Consider the following 12,585-nt stretch of genomic DNA (forward strand, 5'->3'; position numbering starts at 1 on the left):
GGGTGCTACAAAGGTTCATTTTAGGGCCAACGCTTTTTGTCATATACATCAATGACACAGATGAGAATATTACAAACCACATCATCAAATTTGCAGATGACACACAGATATATGGTAAAGTGGGAAATGATAATGATATTGAAACCTTACACAGAGATCTACATGAACTCCTCAAATGGTCAGAAGACTGGCAAATGTTTTTTAATATTGATAAAAGCAAGACCTTGCATGTGGGGCATAACAACCCATGCCATGACTACCAAATTAATAGTATACATTACAACAGATTGATGAAGAAAAGGACCTAGGTATCAAAATCCACCACCCATTAAAAGTTGTACAACAGGTGGGTGCAACAGTCAGAAAAGCTAACTAAACTCTTGGGATAATCAAGCATACTTTAAAGATGGCATCTGTTTACAAGATCCCTGAGGAAGCTGATGTGAATCCCATGTAGCCGCAGGAGTTTTGAATGGAACGTGAAAAATACAAATACCCGGAGGCGTGTAGCGCACCCCAGACGTGGGCCTGCAGGCGCTTTGCGCAGTTAAAGGGATAAAACACCTATCATTAATTGAAATAGACTGTCATCCAATACCAATATCTACAATATCTACCTATAGAGTAGACAAATCTTCCAACACCCACATTTACCCAAGAGGGAGTAGACATGTCGTGTTCCTCCCCATTACCACACTTACCAGTAGTGGGAGAGGCAGTGCGGCGCAAGATGGACCATCTGAAGGAGTGTCGTACATCAACTACTCGCTCTCTGGCCTTGCCTAAAAAAGGTGTCGTTGAGAGTGTGTACAGCAGCGGGTTGATGGCAGCATTGAGCGGCAGCACGAACACTGCCACCCATGCAAACACCTTGTGTAAGGAAAACAGGGATTTAATTAATTGCTGGGGAACATTAGAATAAGCTTTCCTCACTAAAGCACAAATGTAACTAAACTGAATGACAACATAGCCATGAAAACCACAATTTGAAACTAGCACAAAATAGCTTGAGTGATAAGTTATTGTCATCATAGAGAAGCAAATGCTGGAACTTTGGATTTCACAGGATAGATGATATAAATGTTGAATGACGTTCCATCAGTCAAAAATTACCAAGACCTCTCAAATTTGTTCGGAAGAAGGGGACAATGTATACACCCTCAACCAGTTCTACTACAAATAGTTCATGCACCACTACTGGATATAAAGCTATTGGTAAATCATGTTTATAAAAAAAACAAAAACAAAAATATGGTATTAAATATCCTAAGAGGTTCAGGTACATGGCCCCAGGCCTAAATCCCATAATTACTGCTGTAATTTGCACATCTAAACTTCTGATAGGAAATGATTACAAAGGAAATTGAACATCAACATACTAATAGATCCACCAAACTACAGTATGGTACTGTAAACTCTTTATGAAAAGCTTATGGTGGTACAATATAAGGCATGGGGACATCTTTGCATAAAATTTTAGCCAAGGTCACTGACTTTTTCAAGGTATGCCAAGGCATAATACACTATGGTACAATTGTATCTTGAGGTTATCTTGAGATAATTTCGGGGCTTTTAGTGTCCCCGCGGCCCGGTCCTCGACCAGGCCTCCACCCCCAGGAAGCAGCCCGTGACAGCTGACTAACACCCAGGTACCTATTTTACTGCTAGGTAACAGGGGCATAGGGTGAAAGAAATTCTGCCCATTGTTTCTCGCCGGCACCCGGGATCGAACCCAGGACCACAAGTCCAGCGTGCTGTCCGCTCGGTCGACCGGCTCCCCAATATAATATGTACTGTATACTGTATAGTGTAAAGTACTGTATAATACAGTACTTAACAAAAATTGTAGAAAAATGTGGATTTAAAAATGTTGATATTTTTCACAACTTATTTACTGAAGGTTATACTGTAAATTGTAATAATATCAACTAATTTGATCACTTTCACTGAAATTTTTCACTATATGATAATGTACAACATTCCTATTTTAAAAATAGTGGTTTATCAACCCTAAGATGAATATTACGATTCAGTTCGTGAACCCACTGGTTAATATTTTTTTTTTTTTTTTTTTTTTTTTTTTAGATATATACAAGAGTTGTTACATTCTTGTACAGCCACTAGTACGCGTAGCGTTTCGGGCAAGTCCTTAATCCTACGGTCCCTGGAATACGATCCCCTGCCGCGAAGAATCGTTTATTTCATCCAAGTACACATTTTACTGTTGCGTTAAACAGAGGCTACAGTTAAGGAATTGCGCCCAGTAAATCCTCCCCGGCCAGGATACGAACCCATGACATAGCGCTCGCGGAACGCCAGGCGAGTGTCTTACCACTACACCACGGAGACTGCGAATAAGTGAGTGTATGCAGTCCCATAATAAACTATGATACAGTGGAGTATGTATGTATGATACAGTAGAGTATTCAATGATACAAAATGTAATTTCTATAATGTTACTAATACTCAGAGCGTTTTGAGCATACAGTAACAATTAAGTCTTAATTTATATGTTTAATGGGGCAACACCTACTAACAATAATAATTTTTATTACAAGAAGGTAAAATGCATTTGAGAGGTTACATAATATTGGTATTTTTCCATTCTTGTAAAGTCACTAACATGCATAGCATTTCGGGCAGGTCCTTAATCTAACATATCAGGTATGAACATATCAGGTAAGATGAACATATATAATTCTTGTAAGAAGCAATACTGTACTAACATATTTGAAGTGGTAAATTTATATATCAAATTATATACAATTTTTCAGTGATATTTAAGGAAGACAGGCATACACTAAAATTACAGTACTTAGCCCACTAGATAACCACTTTAACTTTTTCAATGTATTGCCTATTGTATGAATAAAAAACTAAAATATTATTATTATTATTATTATTATTACTGTATTAGGGAATATCTGGCCCGAGGGACCAGTGACTATTAACCTGTGGAGGGATGGGGACACCGGCAAGAGAGACAAGGCCCAGCAGTATGATAGGGAGCCAGCAAGCGGCATCTGTCACTACAATGAGAGTCATCTTGGTGGCCATGCTGGACTCCCTCACCTGCTGGTCACTCCTGACGGCAGCGCTGGAGGTGCGTGCAGCTTGATACATACCCCAATATGACCCGGCGATCACAGAAAACGACACCAAATTCAGCACTGTTCATTGAACATAAATTAACAATGGTCACTGAATGTTACACTATAATATTCACAGTTCAGACTATGAATGGTTAAGTTTTAAAATGTACAAAAAGGCAAAGTAGGGAAGTGAACTATAGTATAATACAGTAATATTTAATAATGAAAATACTGAGAATATATAGTTAGATTCAATAGTCTATTATGGAACTCAGACCCATCCTATGGGCATTTGCAGAAATGCTTCAGAATTTCACAATGCACAATTTACAAATAATAATATTGCGTAAAAAATTTCTTCAGAAATGTACAACTTTATATTTGCATTTTGTGAGACAGTACATACATTGGGAATTGTGTGAAACATTCTTGCAAAACCACTAAAACAGTTTTGGGCAGGTCCTTAAGCTAAAAAATAAAGACAACAGAATTTAAGTTAAACATAATTACTATATTACAAACTGATAGAATAGATTATATTGATAAAGTTGAATGTCTTAAGTACTAAATTGGGTGAGTGGGGTAGCACAAAGTGGGACACTGAGGATGAAATTTGGTACATTTTGGTGTTACTTTTTAATAAGGTATAATTTGGACAATTTTTTAATTCATTAGGGAGCGAGTTCCATAGACTGGGTCCTTTTATTTGCATGGAGCTCATGCACAGATTTAGTCTGACTCTAGGAATATCAAAGATATTTATTTCTGGCGTGGTGCTCGTGGGTTCTATTGCATCTATCAAGGAAGCCTTTCAGATCAGGATTAGCATTTACCAGTAGGTAGAAGGTTTTGTACATGTAATTAGGATAAGAGACTGTGTGGAGTGAGTATGTTTAGCATGTTTAGGTATTTAAAGAGTGGGGCTGAGTGTTGTCTGAAGACAGAGTTTGTTATAGTTCAGATAGTAGAATTTTGCTGGGCGATGATGGGCTTGAGGTAGTTTGCAGTGGTTGAACCCCATGCACAGGTACCATATGTAAGATAGGGTTAAATTAACACATAGTATAATGAGAGGAGAGCAGAGCTTGGAACATAATATCTGATTTTAGAAAGTACTGTATACCAACTATTTGAGACTTTTTGGTTATGTGTTGTATGTGGGTGCTGAAGTCTAGTCTCTTGTGTAAGTATAGACCAAGGCACTCTCCATTTCTTATTGCTGATGTTAACATTGTCTATCTGAAGCTAACTTTAATTTGTTTATTTGCTTCCAAATAAAATGTAATAGATCTTTTCTATGTTTAGTGAGAGTTTGTTGGTTGACACACACAAGTGGACTTTTTAAATTTGTTATTTACATTATTTAATGTGTGTGGGTTTTGGGTCCGTGTAGATGAAGGCAGCACATAGTATAGGTTTAAGAATGTTAGAGACATTAGGCAGATCTTGATGTGTATAAGAAATAGAAGAGGTCCTAGGATGCTATCCTGTAGTATTCCTATGGCTAATGGTAGAGTGGGGGAGGTTATATCATTGATGGCTACATATTTGTGTCTGTCATTAAGATAGGATCAAATATGTGTAGTTGAAGGCAAGGCCTTGGATTCCATAATGGTGAAGTTTAAGTAAGAGGTAGTTATGGTTTACAGTATCAAAGGCCTTTCTCAGATCAATGAAGAGCACAGTCGGGAACTCATTTTTGTCAAGGGCTGTGTAGATTATATCAAGCAGACTAATGATTGCATCGTTGGTACTCTTTTTTGAGAGTGGAAGCAAAACTGACAGGGACTTTGTACTGTATGTTGACTTTTACAAGGTAGGAGTAGAGCTGTTTGTAAATAATTTGTTCAAATATTTTTTTTATAATACATGTATAGGTAGATTTGATATTAGACAGCAATTGTTTGTCTTCCGTATCGGAGATACGGAAGGAGGTATCGCCTCCTTTATGAACTAAAATATTTAATTTTAGAGAGTATACCAACAGTTTTTTAAACTTTTTTGGCTATGTGGGCACTGAAGTTTATTCTCTTTTTCTATGTATAGACCAAGGAACTTTCCAGAATTGTTAATGCTAATTTTAAAATTGTCTATCTGAAGGTGAATTTGGTTTGATGATTAGTACTTCTAAATAAAATGTAGTAAATCTTTTCTATGTTTAGTGAGAGTTTGTTGGTTGACATCCATTTGTGGACTTGTTTAATAAGCTATTTATAATATTATTTAGTGAGTGTGGATTGGGGTTTGAACAGATAATACAGTAGTACCTTCAGCAAATAGTATAGGTTTAAAAATGTTTGAGACACTTGGCAAATCCTTGATGTATATAAGAAATAGGAGAGGTCCCAAGATGCTGCTCTGTGGCACTCCTACGGTTAATGGTAGAGTGGGGAAGGGTATGTCACTGATGCCTACATATTGGTGTCTATCATTATGATTGAATATAGTTTATTTATTTATTTTATTTATTTATTTATTTATTTATGCATATACAAGAATGTACATAAGGAATGTGAGGATACAAATATGGTAATTACAGTCTTGTAAAGCCACTAGCACGCGCAGCGTTTCGGGCAGGTCCTTAATCTAAGAAAATTTTAAGGAGGTAAATACATGCAAAATTTATAGACAAAAAAATGATAACAGATTACATGAAATGAAAAAAAAAAAAAAAAAAAAAAAAGATGAGAGAAAATTGTAGGTACAGTATATTAAAGCACATAGGTAGCTAAGATTGATTGCAATGACAGCTTAAAATGGTAGTTGACAACAAATTGGTAGGCACAATATAGCAGAAACAATATAAGATTGATTGCAATGACAGCTTGAATGGTAGTTGACAAAAATTGGTAGTCACAATACAGCATATGGCTAGCACATAAAAGAAGACAGCAATGAACACAATGATAAGGTTGTTTGATATTACATAAAAATTAGGAGATTGGGTAACACTAGGTACAGAGCAAATTTAAAGCTCAGTGTAGGAAACTAAGAAGATGAAGTTAGGTAAGTTTAGAGCAAGGCATCATCACTAATGACACCTGCAATCATATTTACTATGAATGACATCTGTAATTACATTAAAACAGGTACCAAAGAAGTTCCAGTTACAAGCAGGCTTTCCAGTGTACAGCAGCCAGGGCCCAGAAACAGGTCAGGTGAAGCATGGATAAGCTAGTCAGGAACATGGCATCATCAGTCTTAACTCCACCAGTGATTCAGTGACAAACACACTGGATATACCACAGACCTTCTCCAGCACCACCAATATTCATCAGCATATAAATGTTTGTTTGTTTATTTTTATTTTATTTTATTTAGGTAATATGACACGACACTTGACGAGTAGAGTTCCAACTCTCATACCAGATGCTACAAGAGAGCCACTCCCAGCCACATTCGAGGTCTCCTCTCTCACCCCTCATCCAAGCTCTTCACTCTCACCCCTCATCCACTCTCACCCCCTCATCACCCCTGGCCTTACTCGAGCTCTCTGCTCCAGGCAACACAAAAATTTTCCATCTCTGGCCACCTTCAGCATTATGGCCTACATGACTCTGCCAACAGTACATACCAAGCATCCTCGTCTCAGTGAAACATGACATCGTTGTACCATTTCTAACATCCAACTTCTGTAACCAAACTACAATAAATAAACATAAAAACCACCATACTCTTTGAATGCTGTCACCCAAAATCATATACAATACAGACTTATTCAAGACAGGACCCAAGAGCTGAAGATCAACCCCTGTAAGCATAGCTATATAGGCAAGCACAAGCTATGAAGCATCTTTAGGTGGTGCTACAAACTAAGACATTTTACACACGAAGTGTCAAGAAACTACGAGAGTTGTCAAGGAAGTGGTATAAAATAATATAGGCACTTATCAAGGAAATACCTACACTTTACCCACTTTACACTTCAATGCTTTACCCAGGAAGTGCCACAAAATATGAGACAAAGCCAAGGAACGTCAAGCTATGAGATATACCTAAGAAATGATATACCTAGGAAGTGTCAGGTATATTTACTATGGGATATACCCACGAAGTGTCAAACTATTGAACTTACCCAGGAAGACAAACACGGAGTATTCCCATCCACTCGGCTTCTCATGGGTGATGTGTAGTGCCAAACACACACCCGATCTCCCGTAGAAGTTCCTGCCGATGACATGACAGGTGAGAGGCAGCAGTACAATAGCGGGCACATACATACCCCCAAAGCACATTCTATTTGGGCTAACATCAGATAATATGATGCTAGTAATAACTTGCATCACTATAACTTCTGTATAAGCAGCTGATCTTTAGAATAAGATATGTTCTTGATAATTTGAATTCTTTATGCACTCAAGATTCTTAGATGCTGCTCTTGAGAGTTCTTGTTCTAGAGGTAACACTTAGGTGGACTCTTGAATGTTGTATCTAAGAAGTCAAAAAGGCAGTTGGTTTCTCACCGACTTACATCGAGGTTCTCCCGGCAAATAACAGACTATTCCCAGGATGTAACCAACAAAACAATTACCTGACTACTGGGTACCTATTTACTGCCAAGTGAACACGCAGAGGTATCATAACATGTAAAAAAACTTGGTCGGATAGATCATCCTGCCTCTTTTTTTTTGCCTGCCTGAAAATTGAACCAAAGACCAATCAGTTGCAAGTCAACTGCACTGACCACTGAGCTTCAAATCACCATGGATGAGTGGACATAATATACTGACCTGAAGTAGTGTATATCAGTGAGCGGAAGAGCAGCCAGGAGCCCCACACATGCCCACACTACACCCATGATTACCTTGGTCCACCTCATGCTCAGACGGGGCACTCGGAATGGGAAGATAATCACCACCAACCTCTCCAAAGTGATCACTGTTAGGGAGGAAAGGCATTAGTTTTGATATTTTTATTAACAAGGTTAGGTACTCATAGCAATGTGCCACTACTCTATACTATATAAGGGATTGTGGAGTATGGATCCAAAATTATCTGTTATCAAATAGAATATCTTGTATCATGGTTGTTATACTGAACACATAGTTTGCTGCATTATACCTTGCAATAATCCTCAAATTATGCTACAATGTACCTGTGGATTACCCTTAAATTTACTTTAATGTACCTACTAATCCTGTCAACTTTCTTATACAATGTAGTTTTTATACTTTCTTACAATGTACCTGTAATATCTTTTTTTAATTTTGCTAGAAATTACCTTCATAAAATTATATGTTAGATTAAGGATCTTTCTGAAACGCTATGCATGCTAGTGGCTTTACAAGATTGTAAAACTTCAATGCTCTGTACTCTCAAACCTAATTAACCTTCTTGTATATTGTCATGAGAATCTCTCAAGAGAAGATTAGGCCTGCTCCATCCTCACCTATTCTACAACATCACATCTGCCTATTCAAGAATTTACAGTAGCAACAATGACGACAACTAGAATTAGATATCTAGACAGTGGTCTACTACCCCTCCTCGCCCCCCCCACCACACTTGGCGATGGCTCCTGGATCACTGCTAGTTTGAGTGAGCCGGCTCCCAGTTATCGCTACACCAGCACCACCTGGACAGCCGTCTTTCCATATATATAGAGGCTTACCTTAGCCTTACTCACCCAGAATTCTTCTCCGTGCTCTACTGTTTAGATCTATTGGCATACTTCTGTGTGGTAGCAGGTTTATGCAGACTGGCTCACAGTATTCCCGCACCATTTTGCTGTTTGTACTTTAATGTAATGTAAATTTGATTGTTTGTATTATTCATTTTGCATACTTTGAATAAAGCCAAGTTTGGATACTATTTTTATTTAATGTATTGGTCAAGGTAATTTTCTTGGTAAACTATTTTAAATTTTTTCTTTATATGTTTTATCCTACAGTTGCCTTAGTGTGAAGTTAAATAGCAGTCTAACTTTTTTTTACTTTTTTTGCTTTATGTGACTGGCATTTCATCTGCACTAGAGAGACTGCGCTTCCATCCATTTTGCACGTCACAATATAAATAAATAAATAAATAAATAAATAAATAAATAAATAAAATAAATAAATAAATAAATAAATAAATAAATAAATAAATAAATAAATAAGTTAGTAACCTCATTCTGGAGACATTCATGTATCAACATGTCAAGCAGGCCACAAGAATAAGGGAGATAATCCATCAATACTGGATCTAATCATGTTCTGTTGTTAATTAAATATGCTTTGCGATATAATCTAGAAGAAAATGGGGACATTGAAACTGTTGATAACTTGATTTCAAGAGAGGACACTGTGGGGAACTTAAATTCTTTAATGAGTTTAATTGGGCAGACTTGTTGCTAGGTAAGGAAGTAAATGAGATGTATGCCAAAATTTGCAAAATACTGTATACAATGAAGGCACACAAGCATTCATACCAAAGCAGAGATGCAGGACCAGAAAACAGGATTGGTTCAACAGAAATTGTGAGAGGGGCCAGAGAGGAAAAGACAAGAAAATAGGTTCAATATAGGAAGAGGCCTAAACCACAAATATACTAGCACTACAAGCAAGCAAGAAACAATTACAAAGCAGTGAGAAGAGAGGCAGAAGGGAACTTTAAGAAAGGTATAGCTGACAACTGTAAAACAGATCTAGGCCTTTTCTACAAATTCATTAAAAGCAAGCTGCATATAAAAGATAAAATCTAGAGATAGAAAATGGGGAATAAGACTAATGAGAATGAAAAAGAAATGTGAAATGCTAAATGAACAGTTCCAAAGTGTATTTGTACAAAATTAGGATTTCAGAAAGCCAGACCAAATACAAATTCCAGAACACACCATAGAATACGTAGAGGTATCTTAAGATGAAGTGGAAAAATTAATCATGGGGCTAGGAAGAGATAAAGCGATTGGACCTGATGGAGTTTCACCTTAGGTGCTGCGAGAATGTGCAACTGAGCTGAGCATTCCACTCCAGTTAATATTCCAGACATCCTTGTGCACAGTAATCTTAGCAAATATAAGGAAAAAGGTAAACAGCACTGTACCAATTTCTAAAAATGGTAGTCAAGAGGAACCTCTAAATTATAGATCCGTGTCATTAACAAGTGTGGTAGTCGAAATACTGGAAAAAATAGTTAAAGACAAATGGGTTGAACACCTAGGGAGTAATGACATAATAACAGACAGACAGTATGGTTTTTGATCAGGAAGATCCTGTGTAACAAATCTACTTAGCTTTTATGATAGAGCCACAGAAATACTACAGGAAAGAGAAGGTTGGGTTGACTGTGTCTATCTGGACCTAAAAAAGGCTTTTGATAGAGGCAAACAAGAGGTTATTCTGATAACTGGAACATGCTAGAGGGGTGACGGAGACTTCTAACATGGATGAAAAATTTTCTAACTGACAGATAGATGAGGGCAGTAATCAGAGACAATGTATCTGACTGGAGGAGTGTACTGGAGCGGAGTACCACAGGATTCAGTTCTTGCACCAGTAATGTTCATCATCTACATAAATAATCTACCAGAAGAACTACAGAATTATATGAACATGTTTGCAGATGATGCTAAGATACTGGGGAAGATAGGAGGCGCAGACGACTGTAATGCCCTTCAAATTGATCCAGATAATAATAAGTGCTTGAAGCATCAAGTAGCAAATGGAATTCAATGTGAATAAATGCCATGTTATGGAATGTGGAATCAGAAAAAATAGACCACACACAACTAACAAATTATGTAGAACGGAATTCCAGAACTCTAATAAAAAATGAGACCTAAGGGTGGTTCTGGATAATAAACTGTCGCCAGAGGAACACAAAGAACATTGTAAGAGGAGCGTATGCCTCACTTTCCAACTTCAGACTTGCTTTTTATTATATGGATGGTGAAATACTAAAAAAATGTTCATGACTTTTGAAACCATAATTGGAATATGCAGCAATTTTATGGTGTCCAAATCTCAAGTAGCATATAAATAAACTGGAAAAGGTGCAATGGCATGCGACAAAATGGCTTCTGGAACTGAAAAACAAGAATTACAAGGAGACTAGAGGAGTTAAACATGCCAAAACAAGAAGATAGAAGAAAGAGAGGTGATATGATCACCACTTACAAAATACTAACAGGAATAAACCAAATTGACAAAGAGGAATTCCTGAAACCAGCAATTTGACAAAGAGACACTGCTTCAAGCTAAGAAAACAGACATCCTGAAAAAATATTTGAAAATTTTCTTTTGCAAACAGTGTTGTAGACGGTTGGAACAAATTAAGTGAGGTGGTGGTGGAGGCCAAAACCATCAGTAGTTTCAAAGCGTTATACAACAAAATGTACTGAGAAGATGGGACACCATGAGCGTAGCTCTCATCCTGTAATTTCATCCTCCCACTTAGGTAGTTACCAGAAATAAATAAAATGTTAAGACATTCCTAGGGTCACACTAAATCTGTGTAAACACTCTGTGCAAATGAAGAACCCAGTCTACGGAACTCGCTCCTTAATGAATTAAAAAATTGTCCAACCTTTGCTTTATTCAAAAGTAAAACTAAATTCATTAGTACCTAATTTCATCCTCATAGTTTCCTACCTTGTGCTACCCACTCACCCAATTTTAGTACTTAAAACTTGCAATTTCACCAAGATAATCAATGCGATCAATTTATATTGTATATATATTTATATTTATATTGTATATTAGTTTAAATCTAATAAAAATAAAAGTATTAATAGGTACATTATAGCAGAATTTGAGTTCATTATAATAACTTTATTATAATAAAATTATAATGAACTCAAATTCTGCTATAATGTACCTATTAATACTTTTATTTTTATTAGATTTAAGGACCTAACTGAAATGCTATGGTATTAGTGCCTCTGCAAGAATGTAATACTCAAACACCAATGTTATATACTCTCCCACACCAATATACCTTCTATGTAAATAAATATATACTGTACAACAAATAAATTAAACAAATGAGTTCATTTAATATCCACATCTCAGAGGATGCTAAGTTATATATAGAATCAGGAGAAAAGTTGAGATGTGAGTCTAGTCGACTAGCCTGCATTACCAAACTCTGGGTAGAGAGCAAAAATATCTTCCAATATTTGTGAGTGTATGAAGTAGATACAGGTAGACATTAGCACTTGGAGAGAAATGACACAAGACAGACAATATTGTTTGCGAAGATCCTGTGTAATAAATTTACTTAGTTTCTATGATAAAACCACAGAGATTTTACAGTAAAGAGATGGTTGGGTTGAATGCATTTATCTGCACCTAAAATAAAGGCTTTTGAGTTAAAAACAGAGTCCCACATAAGACGTTGTTCTGGAAGCTAAAATATACTGGAGAGGTGACAGGGGCACTTCTGACATTGATGAAAAATTTTCTGACAAAAATGAGGACAGTAATCAGAGGCACTGTACCAGACTGGAGAAATGTTGCAAGTGGTGTACCAGAGTGTTCAGTTTTAGCACCAGTAATGCTCACTGTCAATATGA

General features: G+C 36.7%; 1 protein-coding gene across 1 annotated transcript in view; it reads right to left on the reverse strand.

The window, feature by feature from the left end:
* Window positions 1–12,585, reverse strand: part of LOC123746243 (G-protein coupled receptor GRL101) — a 172,761-nt gene that overhangs the window by 12,181 nt on the left and 147,995 nt on the right. Inside the window, exons 15-18 of the mRNA XM_069315055.1 lie at window positions 7,823–7,970; window positions 7,168–7,259; window positions 2,953–3,170; window positions 702–870 (exon numbers count right to left, since the gene is read on the reverse strand). Coding sequence (XP_069171156.1) covers window positions 702–870; window positions 2,953–3,170; window positions 7,168–7,259; window positions 7,823–7,970 — 627 coding nt within the window. The remainder of the gene's footprint in view (window positions 1–701; window positions 871–2,952; window positions 3,171–7,167; window positions 7,260–7,822; window positions 7,971–12,585) is intronic.

The sequence above is a fragment of the Procambarus clarkii genome, chromosome 80 (assembly GCF_040958095.1).
Source record: "Procambarus clarkii isolate CNS0578487 chromosome 80, FALCON_Pclarkii_2.0, whole genome shotgun sequence".
In the NCBI taxonomy this organism is placed as follows: domain Eukaryota; kingdom Metazoa; phylum Arthropoda; class Malacostraca; order Decapoda; family Cambaridae; genus Procambarus; species Procambarus clarkii.